The sequence below is a fragment of the Serinus canaria genome, chromosome 6 (assembly GCF_022539315.1).
Source record: "Serinus canaria isolate serCan28SL12 chromosome 6, serCan2020, whole genome shotgun sequence".
Taxonomy (NCBI): domain Eukaryota; kingdom Metazoa; phylum Chordata; class Aves; order Passeriformes; family Fringillidae; genus Serinus; species Serinus canaria.
Genome location: NC_066320.1, coordinates 1,250,795 through 1,268,103, shown reverse-complemented (window position 1 = coordinate 1,268,103; position 17,309 = coordinate 1,250,795). Strand labels below are relative to the sequence as shown.

Below are 17,309 nucleotides of genomic sequence, written 5' to 3'. Positions count from 1 at the left end.
TAAGTTCTCTTGGAAGACAGCACCTTGCTGTGGGGAAAGGGCAGGGTGTGAAAGGGAGGAGTGAGAGAGAGTTTGGGGTTCCTTTTCTGTTTAAATACTATTATCAAAGACACAAGAAAGAACAAAATGCAGAACTTCTTCATCTAAGTGAAGAAAAAGGTGCAGCTGATCTATTTAAGAGGAGAAATGTTTTCAAATAATTCAGAGTATTAAGTAATTGACAGAAAAACATCTTGTGTGCTGACTCTGTTTTTAATATTCTGTGCCTCAAGTGTGTGAGTTTTATCACCTCTGGTTTTTTTTTTCTTCCAATACAAATCAGTTTCTGTTGGAGAGGTGGTGGTTCAGAAGTAGAGTGGAATCATGCACACAGTGGGAAGCTGATTAAACTGGGCCCTGGCCCTTGAGGGCCACTGGAAGGGATCTGCTGCTGCCTGGGGTGTGCTCAGCACAGCTGCAGCCCCCAGGGAACCACAGGACAAACCCAGAACAATCCAGGGCAGCTGGGAAGAAGCCATTCCAACTGTAATGCCTTCCATTAGCCAGGGTATACCTTGACTTTATAGGGTATCTTTACTAAGTTTGCAAGGTGTAGCTAGAAATTAATGGAAACCAGAAATCAAATGACAATTTTAATAGACTTTAGAACAGAGTGTACGAGTATAAAACACTGGTTTTGTATTTCAAAAGTTGCAGGAAGATAGCCAGTCATTTTAAACAGTCTTCTACAAAACATATGCCAGTAGATTACATAAAAGACACTATATACAATATAAAAGAGCAGAAACCAATCCTCACTGTAAAAATAATTTAAAACAAAGTATTTCAATTTAAAATATCTCCTATAGCACAAACTAATACATTGTGACATGCAAGTGAAAACTAAACATATTGCATTCTTTAATGTAGCCAAATAAGAGCTGTGTTAAGTTTGGACAATGAGTCGACATGCCAACATTTCCAGATGAATACAGGAGGCTGTTCTTAAATATTGATTAACTGTTGTTTTATGTTCAAAGAACAGCTACTGAACATCTTCCAAAATGTAATAAATATTAAAGCAAAGTATATGAATAATCTACATCGTTGAGTTCATTTGAGCCAATGTTGAAAAAGTGGTTTATAGAAAAATGCTGTTTCACTGACTACTGCACTGTGCAATTGTACAAAATAGTTCTAAAGGCTTGGAAACGATCTGCACTTGAACATTTGCAACATCCACTTTTAAGGCAGCCTTGCACTTGAGAGAGCAGAGTGGGAGAAGCCGCTTTGCTGTCGTGTCCAGGGTGGAGCTGGCAGCTGGAGGAGGTTTCCCAGCTCACTCAGGACCTCAGGCCAGCAGGAATTAATCCACGTGGAGCTCCTTGGCAGCACAAACAGAGGCTCCCACCACTGGAGTCAGTCTCTCCTGGGCTTGGTGCATCAGTGAGCACGGAGGAAGAGCTTCATTTCTGCGCCTTCTCACGCTGGGAGGGACGCTCTTCTCAACTCTGCTTCCACACTGGAGCCTTGGCAATTCCTCAAATGCTATTTATAAAGCAAGCTGCTCTAGATGTGACTGCTGGATCCAGCGGGACAGCCTCTGACTGGGGGGATCCTTTCTGTTTAAAATGCTGGATTCTCACTGCTAGGGAGCCAGTGTCCACAGGAAGTCACACACTCAGCAACCTCAGCATATTCACAGCACTTCTTGATCAATCTAAAAACCATCGGATTCCTCAAGTGCTGCTGTCTTGTTTCCATCTCGCTATCTGCTTGCAATCAGGTTTGTCTCAAACATACAAAGGAACTGTTAAAGCAAAAAAAAATTAGCTGCCACAGTAGGTCTTAGAAAATGCCAGTGTTTAATGACAGACTAGGCGTGAATGGAAGGTTTAGCAGAAGCGTAAGAAGATTTTAAATAAACCAAAGTGTTACAAAGCAAGAGGTGTGAAAATACCATTCTTTGGTCTAAATTAGCTGTTCCCTTTATATTAGTTTAACATTCCAATGGCTTTTTCAAAACTGTTTAAAAATAATATAAGCTGAAATTTATTAAGCAAAAATATGTATTATATACATGGATGCCTGATCAGACAGATGAACTTAAAAGTGAACATAGTGACAGTTGTTTAGATAATCCTAGTACCTTAAAAAAAAGATGAGTTAGTGTTGAGTGCGCAGTAATAGATTTTTATTGAAAAAGGTAAAAAACTAAGCATGAAAATCTGTTTTAGTTATTTATAAACACTACGTCCTTATGGTTTTGTTGCTCTAAATCCAGACGTAAACATTCATTCTGACATGCCAAAGCTCCTAATGCTGGTGGGAAGTTCCTGTAACCAGTCAGCCATCACTTTACAGCGCCTTGCTCGGATGTTCCGTCCCTGCAGCCTCGTTTGTCTCGGCTGATTCCTCAGCTGCCAGTTCCTCCTGCTCGGCTCCATCCTCCCCGAATCCAGGCTCCTCTTCCCGCTCGGCTCCATCCTCATCCTCTATGCCATTGTAAAACTCCTCCATCTCACTCTCATCCTCCACATCCAAGCTCTGGCTGCGGCACGAGCCGCTCTCGCTGCTGCTGCCGCAGGAGCTGGAAGAGATGATGTCGTCCTCGGAATCCGAGTACACCTCAGCACCGTGGAAGATGTAACGATTGGGTGGCAGAAACAGATACTGGGTACCTGCAACAGAATGGCAACAGTGAGGGACATGCTGAAGTCAATGCTGGTGCAAGAGAGTGCTTAGAAGGCACCTGCATAGATCTGTTTTCAGCAGGCACTCTTAGCTGGCAAATGAGATGGCATGAAAATGCATTTGTGCCCATGTTCGTGTAGTTATTACGAAGGACAGAAGAAATGCTTCCCTGGAAAGCTCCGTGTTCCTCCTCCCCCTCTCTCTGACACCAAAGAGAATTTATGCTGGTTGCTCAGCAGCTGTTTTATAGGAACACGTTCCCAGCTAGACCTCCCCTACCTAGGACAGAACAGGAGCTCCTGCATGGAGTATCAAAGTCTAAACCCAGCCTTTCCTTTAGAAAATTGCACTTTATTTCCTGACTCCTTACATCAGTTACAAGACTGCACACTGAAGGGCTTTCTTGGAAAGTCTAAACTTTCCTTAAAAACGTGCCTTACTCCAGCGATGAGATTTTTAAGTCCTGTCATTACTTTGTCTCCCAGCTCCACTGCAATACCAAATCATGCTCTGCTGTGAGCAGCTTCTGAACACCTCGGGATCAAACTAACTTTTCTGAAAATGCATTTGAAAATGTTACGAAGGGATTTATTTTTGGATACCTACCTTCAGCCTCCTAAACTTTGATTTTTTAGGTGAAGAAGTAATCAGAGATTTTTAAACATATTATGAAATACAAAAAATATTTCCTACTGGCTTCTCCAAAATAAATAATTGGTTCAATGAGAGTTATGTAGACACTTGTCTAAACAAAAATAGCCACCAAAACCTACTGATTGCCTCAAGAGTCACTTATTTATCACTTTAAAGTAAGTCTACCATAAATGTATCAGCCAAAAGGAAGCAGAATACTGAAAACCATTAACACTTACCATCCAGCCTTTTACTAATCTGTTCTTTTGCAGATCTGTTTACCCAACACTTCTTCAATATTTCACTCTTTTCTTTATTTTCTCCATCATTAGATCCATTTTCCTTCATTGTTTCAGAGTTCATTAGCTCACTAGCAGGATTTTCAGGGTTTTCAGATGACACCTGTGTGTCCTGAAGCGTCTCCTCTGAGCAGGTCCCTTTAGTTTCAGAGGCAGGCTCACAGTTTTCTAGCTTACATTCAGGTGGGTGTTGTGACACCACGGCAGTGTCAGGTGGGCTCATCCTTCCTGGTGAACTGGAGCCTTCTGAAATGTTCAGAGGGGTTGGAGGGAGCTCAGCCGAGAGCGCTTCCAGCTCCTTGTGCGGCCGCGGAGGCTTCTCTGTGATTTCCGAAAGTTTGACCGAGTTGTAGCAAAGTTTTGTGTATTCACTGCCCAACCTCTGACACAATTCATTAATAATAACATCACAGTCTCCGAGAAGCTCCACGTCAAAGTGTAGATGAGGCAAAGGTTCCCTATTAATTAAGATCTGAGGCACTTCATGGGGGATGGAACCTATGGATGGAAAAGAGAATTCAAAGGTGGTCACTTGGGTTTTACTTCCAGCAGAGACCTACTGAGAAAGCTCAGGCTTCTCTTCATGCCTTCACTTGAAACAAGACAAAACCAGCCAGGTCAGGAAGAAGGCAAGCCAGTCCCAAATTTATCAGTGGCAGTTTGAGGTGCTGTGCCTACTGCAGCCTGCTGAGATGGGTGTTTTCCCCCCATTTTTTCCAGTTAAAAGCATTTCTCAATCACTGAGAAACACATGCACAGAAATACTGGCTACATTAATATTAAAAATTCAGCAGTATTAAAAGATTAAAATCAGTACTATAATACCTTCAAATTATGTTTATTTTGTGCATTTGTTTTATGCACTTAAGTGCACATGAGGGATATACTGCTTTTGAGATGCTTCCTTTCTAAAGCATTTCACAAGCATGGAGAGAAATGAATCTTAGAACTGAGCCATTCAGGTTTAAGAGAGCAGTTTTTCAGATAATAATTTCATTAGCTTGAGATCTACCTAGAGTGTAGAAAAAACATTTTGAATTTGTTACTTCCTCAATTTTGCATTTCAGCTTTACATAGGCAAGCAGCTTTAGTCTTACAATTTAGCGGGGCTCACTGAATTGAGCCAAAGGTGTTCCTAAGAGCTTGGAGTTTCTTAACTAAGAATCCCACTTCTAATCCAGATTTTGTAAAGTATTACCAGAGACAGTCACTTACTTGGAATCAATGCTACTGGTCTTACTTTGAGTGAAGACCCAATGACAATGAGGAGATCCACTTCATTTTTGTCATACTTCATGGCACGGTGGAACTGCTCGGGCAGGTTCTCCCCAAAGAACACAATGTCCGGCTTCATGATGGCCAGTGGCTCCTCAGGGGGACAGCGGGGACAGCGGGGCACCACCTGCACACAGCAGCCTGTTACTGCCTGCATTGCTGCCCTCTCAAACACCCACACATGTCACAGCCCATTACTGCCTGCAGGGCTGCCCTCTCAAACACCCACACGTGTCACAGCCCCTGTTACTGCCTGCAGGGCTGCCCTCAAACACCCACACGTGTCACAGCAGCCCCTGTTACTGCCTTGCCCTGGGCCTCTGAAACACTCACACTTTCATGTCTCACAGGCAGTTATTTTGGCAGAGACAGGGAAGTTTCAGTGATATTGTCTCATTTCATTGTTCTGTGGATATACAGGCAACTACACTTCTTACTGCTGCCTGCAGCAACTGCTCAGGGAAATAGACTACAGCAGGAATCAAGAGGGAGAAACCAGGCAGGTCCATAGCCCAAGCCAAAGTCCAGCAGTCATGCTCAACACCAACTGAGCACACTCCCATTACACAGCAACAGATTTTTCATAGTTTAATCAGAACAAAAACTGAGATTTCACTGTCAGGTTCCAGCTGAGGATCTGATACAAACCCTGTCCTAATCCAAGAGTCCTCTCTAGAGCTTTACCTGCAGGTTCTCCTCCAAAAGGTTCCATGTGTTGCACCCACAAAGCTACAGGGCACTGTGGCAGGCAGCTGGCTAAGAGCATCCAGGACAAGAACAGAGGCCAGAACTTGCTTGGTCTCCATTTTAAACTTTTCTAATTCCTCCAGAAATAGAGGAGAATCCTGCTTCACTAATAAAAGTGGCCACTAGTTAGATTTGTAGAGAAGTAGATTCCCTTTTTTCCTGAGCCAAGGAGTTTTCTGATCTTTAGGACCTCTTTCAACTCTTTCCTATCTAAAGACTTTTTAAGAGAGAAGAAAAGCAAGAAGGTGAGTGATAGATCTACAGACAATACTGAGCAATTTCCTTCTAATAGTTCAAGTCTTTTCAGCTGTAGTGTTAAAATATAAGACTTTACAATAAATCCAAGGAGCTGCAATCGTATGGAAACCATCACAAACTACAAATTAGAGCTATAAAGGTGAAAAGATACCTACATTACCTACTGGAATAGAAAAATACCTGAAAACTGACATTTAAATGCATAACATGTCCCTACTATACAGAGAACAGCTGCAGAAAAAATAATATAGAATGTTCAAAGTTTAAATGAAAGAATTAATTTTGTGGATGCCTGCAGTGGGACAGAAGACAATACTCTCCAAATTAGAAAATATCACAAGGAGAAGACCTTCCTCTAGTGTCAAATGATCTTTCCCAAAACTTAAAGTTTTTGAACAAAGAAAAGCCTTTTGGGATGGATGCCTTGTGGGATAAGAAGCAATTTGGCACAGAGCTAGGAACTGGTGTGGTGGAAACCTTCACCCTGCACCCAAGCAAGAAAGCACTCAATAATCCCACAGTCAAGGGAAACCAACTAAAGGATTCCCCAAAAAGGAGTAGATGGCTAGAATGAGTCTTGAACATTCCCCTCAGATCTTTACATATTAGATAGAGAAAATCTAACTCCAGCCAGCTGGCTCTGGAGGTAAAGGAGCAAAAAATATCTGTAGGATGTTCTTAAAAATACTGTTCTTAATGGCAGAGTAAACCAAATTTCACATTCAGTAATTCAGTGAATTACTGAAAAGGCTTCAGGCTTATGAGATTGACATTTCTTAAAGCTTTAACTCAAACATCTCTTCTGAAAGGCTTTCACTGAACTCCATTTCAAATGTAATGCCTGAAGGATTTACATCCCTTCCATGTTTCTCATCTAAAGTTGCAACTGTGGACTCTGAAGCATTTATCAAAAAAACCAAAGAGCCTGCAGAAAGAGTCCCCTTTCATTTGCATAACCAAGATCTTTTTGATCACAGAATCATCACCTCTGTCCTTCAAAAGAAGGGGAAGAAGAGCAAAGGCAGAGAGGGTCTCTCCAGATCAAAGGTTCATCTGCTCTGACAGAGCAGAACCAAGTCCTGCCTTGGTCCCAGGTCACTTGACACCCAGACATGGGGGGTTCAGGAGTCCTAGGAACACCAACTCCCCACTGGATCCTTGCTCTAGCCTGCTCTGTGGTTAGCAATTTCTCCATCCATCAGCTGCTGTTTGAAACACATTTTTAATACAGGAAAATGCTCAAAGAGCATCCAGTGTTATAAAAGGCTAAGAATGCTTTCTCAGTGTGACTCTAAATTCAGATCAACTCAAACAGATATAAATCCAACTTTCTGCTTACCATTTAACCTCTACTTTTTATCAGAGGAGCCATTAAAAATGGACTCTTAAGGTTTTGCTCTGATTTTTGCCATTACCTAATTTTTGCAATACAGTATTTGAATATACTTCTGAATGCCAGAGGAAATGCTAGAATACAGACAGGCACTTCTTTGAAATACATGCAGAGATATGGAGCCTTTTAAAGCAGATCTTGTAAGCAATCCCAGTATATGGTTCAGGGTTTGGTGTGGGGTGTTTTTGAGATAATTACTTATTAGAAAGCTGTAGTGAGTTAAAGAAGATTTTTTTACCTGATTGAAAATATCTCCTCGAACAACTTCACAATCAACTTTGTATTTACAGATCAGGCAGGAAGCTGTTGCAAAGGAACCTGAGGGGAAAAACCCGTATGGTAGCATCAGGATTTTCAGTCATTCAGATTTGGTCTTATGTCCAAGCTGTTTTGACAAAAAGGCTGTTATGTTGCAGTGCTACAGAAATCAGACATTAAAAAAGGTATTGTAAAATTAAGAGGAGATCCTTGTAATACTAGAAGTTGCTGTTGTTCTAGGTGTTAGTCAGCAGAAATCTTGTTTTAGGAGTAGCCACATACCACATGCATGTCAACACAAATGATTCTGTGTCCTCTCATTCCCCTGACCTGTGCAAGCACAGACAAGGAGCAGAGAACAGAACCCTTGTTACACCACAGTGGTGCTGCAAACAGCATCAGCAGCACAGGAACCCACAGCAACTCCACACACAGAGCACAGAACAACTGAGGAAATGCATTAGTAAAGACAACATGCTTTCAGGGTATTGTATCTGGGTAAGACAAAGAGAATGAAAGCACAGAAAAGCCTGGAGCTGATCATTTATGAGCAACTGGCAGCTCAGCTCTGCTGATCACTGCAGGCCTGCAAACTGCACAGCTTCTGAAACCTTGCTCAGCACTGCAGCTCCCCCAGCATGAGGGATTCCAAGGACCATGGGAGGTGTGAGTTATTTGCTCATTCTAATTAGCTGATTGTAATAATTCAGAGCTTCCTACAGCACGTCAGGGGTGTCTGTCAGGCTCACAGGCCCAACTCAGAGGCACCTGCTGCACTTCTCTGCAACTCCATATGGGAATTATTTTTCGCCAGCAGAAGTCTGGTGCCCATGCATGAGCCATTCCCAGGCCATGGCCTCTGTTCATTCAGCTCCAGCAATGGCAAGGAATACAATCTAATTCCAGATGCATGGGTTGAATGCAAGAGCCATTTTAAATACAGCAGAATGTATCTCAGACACCACAGTTCTCACAGGAGGAACTGTACTGTAGGTCTCCAGTCACAAATGGGGCTGAAGGTTCACATTGGAACTCCCCAAATCACTGCAAGGTTCTTTGTTAACTGCTCATGATTAACTTGTCATTGCCCCAGCCACAGGAAAAAGTAGAATAAGTACAGCAGTGTGAGCCCCCACAGAAGAGTTTTGGTTTCTCTCCAGCCACCATCATTAGGCAACAACCATTTGTTAAAGAGCAGCAGCTGTAGACCAGATAAAGCTTGATGGGCTCAAAACAACCTTTACTAATTTCCAAAGGCCTCAAAATCTCCAAGTGCACGTGCTTTTAAAGCATCTGTGTCATTCAGAATCACCTTATACAGGACATACACTAAAGACAGTCTGTGATCCATCCCTGCAGTGTGCAACTGGAAAAATGGGGAGCTTGAGCACAGCAGGGATGTGCAAAACCCCAGCCAGGTAAAAGGCTGGTGATAAATGCCTCAGATGAAATGCCAGCCAAAAGAAAACGTGTGGCACACTAAGCACAGATGGAAAGCAGCCCGGGGGCTGGGGAGCTGACTGGCAGAGCTGCCTGGGCCCCGTTCAGAGCACTGTGCTTGTTCTGCCTGGAGAATCCAACCCCATGGATCTGGCACTGAGCTCTGAAGGTATGGAAAGCACGAGAGTCTGGCCCCTGGCAAAGGTGCAATTAGATGGATGGGCCTTACAAACATGCCAGTGCTGCTTTTAGATGATTTATGTGTCTGAAGTTTACTAAATGATCCAAACATGCATTTAAGAAATAATTTTCTGAATACTTTTCTTGAAAATTAATCCTTGGACTTTCAGCTTGACATATGCAAGCCCTTGGAAACGAAAAGCGAATCAGGCAATTAAAGCAATTCCACTTAATGAGGCCTCATAATTACAGAATCTGTATGACACTGAAGGTGTAACAAGATGATCTTCAGTTCAACTTTACTGGTGATTAATCCTCAATGTTTTATACATGAGGTGGAGTCACTGAAGTGTCAGGATATTTTCAGATTTCAGTGGAATATAACCTAAGTAAAGAGTCAGATAACAGCCAGACTCCCATTCCATAGGAGGAATGGGATGGGCAGTGAGAGGGACCTCTGGCAAGACTGGTTTCCATGTTATGTTGTCACACAGATCAAGAAGCACCAAATGCATCTTAGAAGTTACAGTCTAAGCTAGTGCTAACAGGCTGTGGATCTTCACTGATACACAGACCCTTCATCAAGCTCAGTTCCTGAAAGGAGTTATTTCTACTTGAAACTTTCTGATTAAATATGTAAGCTGCCTAAAACAAAACTTCAGCATTTAAAAATCAGAATATTTGTTGGCAAGAGACAGGAATTCAAGGAAAGAAAGTTTAATTCCAACAGCAATTACCTTGTCACATGCACCAGGAAGAATTCCCACAGGGAAAATAAGTGAAACTAAACCCACTAACCATGACACTGGATTATCCTTTGGATCCCTGCCACCTGCTCCAGTGTGTCTATGTTCTGAGTGTAGTTGCGAAGGAGTTTTCCTTCTTTATCCATCAAAGCGATGAACTTGTGACACAGAGATGGCTGGAACTGTCCTGGGTAGATTTCCTAGGGAATTCAGAAGCACATTAGACAGTGGAGGTGGATACAGAGTTTACCTGAGCTGGGCATTGTCCCCAGCCATCCCAGAGCCCCTTCCCCTGCCCTTGGCCACTGCCCTGGCATCCAGCTCCTTCTGCCACTGCTCAGCTCCTCAGCCTGGCAGGAGGAACTGGTCCCTGCAAGCTGGGAGTTTGGTTCTACACTGCATAAAAGCAATGTTCACATCATTTTCTGCTTTTGAGAATTATGACACAGAAAAGCTGACCTCAATATTTGCTACTAGAAACATGTATTCTGATGGACAGAAAAGGAGGAGGAGGAGTGAAAAAGCAGAAAAGTAAAAAGTATCAGCTAAATTAGATTTGTACTTTTCAGGTAAAACCTGTGTGTAGACAGGTTTCAAGTAAGTTGATTTTTTTGCTTGCTATGTTTTTTTTTGTTTGGGGTGGGTTTTTGTTTGTGGGGGTGGTGTTTTTTTAATATTAAAACCCAAAGGAACTGAGTATACTACTGAGCATCAAAATTTGTTAGTATCTGGATAGGAGGCTTTCAGAAAAAGCCAAGCAGAAAAAGAATGCATTGGGTTTTCTTTTCCAATCTTTGTAACAGGACAGACCAGTAGTATGAATTGTGAGCAAATGCAAGAAAGAATGAGCACAACCAGTGGTGACTGATTTTCACAAGTCCTTACTGGTCCTGTAGAAATTCCTATGTCTTGGGTTTGATTTCTTTTTGGTCCCAAGGACATTGAAGATTAAATGCAATTTGGTTTGGTTTTTTGGGTTGGTTTTTTTTTTTTTTTGTTTCTCCATATGTCTACAGTTTCTTCAATTCCTTCTTGTCTAAGAGACATCATCACTGCTTTTGATACTGTTAAATATCACTGAGATATTTTCAACCATCTGAAATGGTTGTTTATATCATGAACTTACAACAGGAACAGTAAAATAAACTTTAAAAAGAGAGAGAATGTTGCTGAACAGTTGCTAGTTTTTATCTGAGTTATGCATTTTAGTATTGTCATCTGCCTTTGCTGAGCAAGACAAGAGCTGTTGGAAAACCATACCTTTGAAAACTTAAAAAATGGCCTGGGGTCCTTTCTGAAGTATTCTATATCAAACATTGCTTGAGGATCTGGAAGGTCTGGGAAGTCTACAGCAAGGCGTGCATAGATGCCATCTCTGGATCTAAAGTCAGGGATTCCACAAGACACTGACACCTGAAATATATTTTTGCAATCTGAAATAAGTGGAATTACATATTGGATCATAAAAGTGTTGCTCTGGGAAACCACATTTCTGTATGCTCAGTGCTCAGAAACATTAAGAACAAAACCAGTCTGGGTTCTCTGTATTTATTTCTGGGTTCTCTGTATTTATTTTTCTTTTTTTTTTTTTTTTTTTTGGATCCAATACAACAATTCCCAAATCACAATCAGGAGAAACAGCACAGAAACAAAATTTGACAAGTGGACAAAAATCTCTTTAGTACAGTCTGCACAGGATACCAGAACTTGCTTTTACCACTGGAAGTTTTGTAAGATGTGAACAAAAATGTAGAGATTTATTGCATTAAATTTAATTATTAATTGTTCACTGAGCTGCCAACTCAGGCTTAGATATGGTGGTTGATATTTGAAATTTTTTTTACATGCTAACACAGTAAGAGAATAGTCTTGCTTTTAAAAAATATATATTCTTACTTCTAAAGAATGAACCCATTTTGATATAAGTTGTTTACTGATAAACATTGTTTATCAAAGCATTGTAGTAGTCAGTAAGGACTGAAATCATTGTCTCAGACTACCCCAAAATAGCATGGGAAGAGGAGGAGAAACAGGTGTGTGCAAGTATGGAAAGAGCAAGATTGGGAGTAGCAGTGCTCTTGTAAAAGCTGATTGAATCACTCATCTGCTCTGAGCCGTGTCACACCATCTGTGTGTGAACAACAGAAGCAAGAAATGATCTGGTGCACAGGTACAGAGCTGCAAGTGTGCAGCAGTTCAGAAATGTTCTTTAGTCAAACAGGGAGTAACTTTATCACCATCACAGAGCACCATGTGCTGAAAGTAACGTTCAGTCTGCTGAAATCTGATCAAACTGTCCCTATGATCATGCTCCTCCTCTGCCCCCCAACTCTTTTCTTTTCTAATCCTGTTCTTCTAGTCCCTCAAGCTCCATCTGGGATTTTAAGAGATCCACTGGGATTTTGTTTACAAAAGCCATCTCCTTTGTCTGAAGACTAGGACAGGTAAAGTGTTCTTATTCTGTAACTGATTTGGATGAGAGCAGCTGTTTACAAGTTTCTATGTCTAAGAATATTTTGTTCTGAGAAGTGAGATGGTGTCATCTCCAGTGGAAGCTGCAGTCCTTGCAGTGAGCTGGACCCTTCCCCCCAGCACAGTGCCTTGCTCCCACCCCTGCATGCTGTACTGAACCAACCTGGCTCCACATTTTCACACCGACGCTGCAGCAGCACCTACCCCAGCTCCAGTCAAGACCATGATCTTCTTGCACTCCTGCAAAAGTTTCACAGCATCATCAATGGTGTTTATATCTTTCCTCTTCTTCCTCTTGGGTGGCTCTGAAAGGATGTTTATCACGATTTGCCACAGAGTCATGTCGTCCAGTTCAGGTGGGGGGATCGTTTCTGGGAGCAGGTCCTTCAGAATTGTCCGTGGGTCTGTACCTAGCATGAGATGCTGCTGAACAAAAGTGTAGGGACCTAAGGAAATTAAAAAATACAGATAATTAAAACAGAGTCAGGTACTGCAGATGATCATGGTTATTGTTCCATTTATTAATGCTTGCTAGTACAGTTTCATGAATCCAATTTAATGCTCCATTCATTAACCCCCTTTATTTTGGTCTAAACTCTGAAGTGAGAGCTGGGCATTTTATTTATTCATCATTATTTTATGTTAACCCATGAAAGATTTCATAGAAAGTCAAGTAAAAATCCCAGTTTGCAGCAAACTTAAAACCCTTTTAGAGGTGCAACGGGATTTTCACAATGTGTCTCCATCTGTACTTTCCCAGCATTTGGTATTTACAGGTATAAGCTGAAAACAAACAAAACCAAACAAACAACAAACATGCATATACTTTCCAGTGGTATTATAAACCATCACTCTAAACAGACACATAGAGCCCAGATATCCATGGAGTTTTGTTGGTTTTTTGGTCATCTACCATGAATTATTTCAGACATTACCTCCTCAAGACATTAAATCAATCTTTCCAAAAACACTTGAGATGAGAGCTCACTGTCCTAAAATCATACAGGGATCATCTTGTCCCATAAAGAATTAATGCTAAGTAGGCAGGCTATGGAAATATGCCATAAATTAGGCTAATTTAGTGAACCTGTGTGTTTGCTTTTAATTGGGATTGTGGCAGGATTTCTATTTTGGAAAAAAATAAGACATTGACAATTTTAACCAAAATACAACAAATTTCAAGGGGTTAATTTTTAAACTCCTTAAATAACATACAGAATACAGCCAACACCTCTAAGCTGTTCAAAAGCACTAATTGCCAATATTTTTGCAACAGAAAAAATAATGAGGATGAATCGGGGAGGATTAAGTACTGTTCAAAGGCAAAGAGCATCCAAGAACATGCTCCAAACTTCTACCTATACGTGGTCTTGGGGTCCAGTCACTGGAGCTTGCGTGTGAGGCTCTGTCTTCTTCATCACTGTCACAGGAGTGAAAGCCATTGGCTATGATTTCATCACTGAGGAGGAAGTTATCTGCAAGACAGCACGAGCAGGGGGTTACACTCCAGCCCAAGGGCCCAGGGTATCTTCAAACAGATCATAAAACCAAAAATCTCACTCTCAACTGGCAGTTTTGTCACTTAGGCACAGAAAATGTCTATTTTTCTTCACATTTATAGATATATTTCCAAGCTGTTGGTAGATTTACAGCAGGGTTTGCTACCTCAATGCTGAGCTTCAGGGGACTACATGCTGACCTTGGTGAAATCTCACTGTCTGAAGTGTTGGGCATGATGGATATTCCACCATAGAAAAAATCCAAATCTTTTAAAAGTATAATTAAAAATGTCTTTCCCTTATAATTCTCACTGCATTCAGCTCATTGAAAAACTGGGTGAAATGAAAACGTGTCACCATTGCAGACAGATCTTTGACTAGGCTTTAAGAGCATTTTAACAGCATTTTGAAAGAAACCCACAAGTGCACATTTGCTACAACGAATTCACAGGATTTGGTGAGGATGTTACCTTGCAGCTCAGCTGTATTTGCTGACCACATACACAATTTATGATGTTTCAGTTGTGACACAGAACATACTCCCCTGAACCACCTTCACTAAGTTTCATCCATTTGCCCCTGCTGCTGGGTCTGGTGCCAGTCACCTCAGCTGAGCCCATGGCCCTAAGCCAGAGAAACTCAATCTAACTCCACCTCAGACCTCGATGAACAAGCCCAGGACAGAACAAGGCATTTGTGTTACTGAGCTCACACTGAAGGGGAAATCTACGTTCCAACTTGAGCAGCTTATGAGAACTTAGACTACTCCACCTTTTTTACTGGCTTTAGTAGAAACAGCCTCAGCACCTGTAGATGCAGTTGTTGAAAATCCAAGATATGAACACAGAACAAATTTCAGTCGTGCTCTTTAAAGCAAAGAATCACTAACGTAGTTCTCAGTCTCTTATCTGAAGAACTGAAGAAGCCCCTGCACAATTTTAGCTCTTATTCCACTTGATTCTCAAATAAAGAACACCACAAAACACCATCATTTTTTATTTAGGTTGTGTTCTTCAAGTCCTTCTCCTTGTTGGCGTAAGTATTTTTGATTAGAAAAGAAGGAAGTCAACAGAAATTTGTTGCTTCTTGCTGTCTTGTTCTCCTGAGGCCATAGGAGCTCACAGCCATTACTATTATTAATCTATTTATTTACAGCATTTCAGTTCCATCTTGTTATGTGTGAAGTCAGTGAAGATATTGAGAATTTTGGAGCAGGAAAAAGTGCATGAGTACACATCAGTAACTGCGAGGTGCAAGTTTAACTTGAGAAACCTTTGTGGCTTCTGTATCAAGCAGCAAAGCTTACATTGTGAAAGGCTCCTCACACACAGGCTACAGAGCCTGGGATGTAGGAAACAGCAACAGATACAAGCAGGATAAAGTAACAGTTTTAACTGTAACACCCCTGAGTATTCCTCAAAGGACAGAGGGGGTAATGCTGGCCAGAAATAAACCAGACACAGCAAAACACGCCTGAGGCTCGGGGGGACCTGAGCAAAAGGCTTCATGTAAGGCACTGGTAAGAGATCACTGGCTTTGCTAAGAGCTGTTCCAATGGAGCTTTCAATACAGAGGCTGTTCCAGGTTTATTCTATATCTGTTCCTTCTGGACTGCTTTTGCACAGACAGAAAGTTTCTACAAAGTTTTACTGTAAAGTATCTTTAACTGCATTCTAAGATAAAATGTAAACACTGTACTGGCAGAATGCAGCGTCTGATACATTTTAATAAATCTTTCCAAAACACTGCTTTAGAAAAAAAAAAAAAAAGCCAAAATTAACAACTCCAACGAAACACAACTCAAACCTGATCAGTTTGTACTGTGAGGTACTTTCACAGTGATGCTGCCCACCAGTACACTTCAAATATGATCTGAAAGAATTTAGAAATATTATGGTTTACTTTTGTGCTGCAGTCACTCAAACCTTAGCCAAGACTGTCACTTGCAGTTCTTTAAAGAACTGGTCAAGATTGCTCCTCCTGAGCCTATGTGCAAGTTTCTAAGGATCAAAAATAAAATAATTAACACGGCAGAGATTATGAAAAGGAACCCGGGCTTATAATTTCTCATTTTTAATAACTTGTTGCCAGCAACACAGCAGAATGAAGGTTTTCAGGGCTGGGGCTGAGGCCGAGCCGCTGTCCCCGTGCGGCACTAGGCCTTGCCGGGCCGGGCCCGGAGCTGCCCCGGCGTTCGCTCCGAGTGCGGGGCCGGGCCCGCAGCGCTCACCGCGCCCGGCGGTGACACCGCGCCCCGTGCGACACCCGGGGCCGGCGCTGCGCGGGGAGGAGGGAGCCGCGAGCAGGGGAGGGAGGGGAGAAGGGAGGGGAGAAGGGAGGGGTCGGTCCTCACCGGGATGCGGGGCCGGCACCGCGGCCGCCCCGTTCGAACACTGCGCCCGCCCGCAGCCCGGGGCCGCCTCCGCCGCGTCTTCGCCGGGCGCCGCCTCCGCGCCCTCCCCCTGGTCCCGCCGCGGAGGCGGCTCCGCCCGGGGCAGGCCCCGCAGCCCGGCCCCGCCGTCCGCGCCGCTCCGCGCCGCCGCCGCCTCGCCGCCGTCCTCCCGCTCCGCCCGGCCGCCATCGGCCGCCGCCTCCCCCGGCGCTTCCGCGGGCACGGCGGCGGCGGGCGCGGGCGGGGGCCCCGCGGCGCGGTCGGGGCGCGGAGCGGGCGCGGCGCTCCCCGATCCGCGGCGGTGCCGCTTGGCCGCGGGCTCGGCGCTGTCGCTGCCGGGGCCAGCGGGGCCGCGCGGGCGGAGCGGCGCAGCGTCCCCGTCCGCCATCTTGGCGCCGCCGCAGCCGCCGCCCCCCTCGCGCCCGGCCCCCCCCCGCCCGCCGCGGGCAGCGCCGCCGCACGTGACCGCGGCACGTGACCGGGCAACAACAAACCAGAGCACGTGATCGGGGGCGCTGCCGGCGTCACGTGGCGCTCGTTCCGTCTCGCGCCCCCTCCCTCCGCCGGCCCCGCCATGGCGGCGCGAAGAGCCTGAGGGAGCCGGGAGGGGGGGGCGCGACTGGCCCGGCTCGGCCCCCAGTGCCCTGCCTTCCCTTCCCTTCCGTTCCCGTCCCTGCCGTGTGCCGCTCACAGCCCGCCCCTACCGAGCAATGACCGCGCGCGGATCCTCTGCACTCCCTGGCCGGCGGTTCCCGGCAAATGGCGGCTCCGCTGTTCGCTCCTCGCCAGCCGCGTGAGAAGCCCTCCGGGCCCGCTCTCCGTCAGGGTATCGGACACACTGTGCCCCTTTCTGAGAGCGAGCTCCCTGCGGCAGAGCCCTTTGCTGGGCTGTGCGGCACCTGGCCAGGGGAACCCGCCCGCCAGGGCTGCCCCTGAGCCCGTTGCCAGCCGCAGAGCGGGGCCGAGCGGGGTCTCGGAGCTGAGGGTCAGGGTGTGCCCAGGGCACGGCCGCTGCCCGCCCGCTTGCCTGCCAGGGGAGCGCAC

General features: G+C 44.3%; 1 protein-coding gene across 5 annotated transcripts; it reads right to left on the bottom strand.

Annotated features, from left to right (window-relative positions):
• Positions 1–619: 619 nt before the first annotated feature.
• SIRT1 (sirtuin 1) lies at positions 620–17,302 on the bottom strand. Of its 5 annotated transcripts, none has more exons than XR_003946319.2 (10): positions 16,227–16,681; positions 13,733–13,849; positions 12,579–12,820; positions 11,163–11,315; positions 9,955–10,102; positions 7,517–7,596; positions 4,821–5,007; positions 3,546–4,103; positions 2,129–2,660; positions 620–1,789 (listed from the first exon to the last, which is right to left on the bottom strand). XR_003946319.2 is itself a non-coding variant. In XM_018920816.3 (10 exons), the coding sequence occupies exons 4-10, from the start codon at positions 12,789–12,791 to the stop codon at positions 2,338–2,340; spliced, it is 1,662 nt and encodes a 553-aa protein (XP_018776361.1). In that variant the 5' UTR covers positions 12,792–12,820; positions 13,733–13,849; positions 15,680–15,745; positions 16,227–16,360; the 3' UTR covers positions 620–2,337. The 5 variants fall into 5 exon arrangements, 4 of the variants coding, with proteins under 4 accessions (XP_018776361.1, XP_050832409.1, XP_030097104.1 ...); XM_018920816.3 differs by adding an exon at positions 15,680–15,745 and having other exon boundaries at positions 620–2,660; positions 16,227–16,360; XM_050976452.1 differs by lacking the exon at positions 16,227–16,681 and adding an exon at positions 16,970–17,302 and having other exon boundaries at positions 620–2,660.
• Between the last annotated feature and the right edge of the window lie 7 nt (positions 17,303–17,309).

What these genes read in the sequence shown, in the direction of transcription:
- SIRT1 (XM_030241244.2), bottom strand. Translation starts at nt 16,653, where the DNA reads ATGGCGGACGGGGACGCTGCGCCGCTCCGCCCGCGCGGCCCCGCTGGC. An exon ending in TGGTCTTGACTGGAGCTGGG is followed by an intron (nt 11,316 to 12,578) that starts GTAGGTGCTGCT and finishes AATATATTTCAG; the next exon opens with GTGTCAGTGTCTTGTGGAAT. An exon ending in GAGGAGATATTTTCAATCAG is followed by an intron (nt 5,008 to 7,516) that starts GTAAAAAAATCT and finishes TGCTGTGTGCAG; the next exon opens with GTGGTGCCCCGCTGTCCCCG.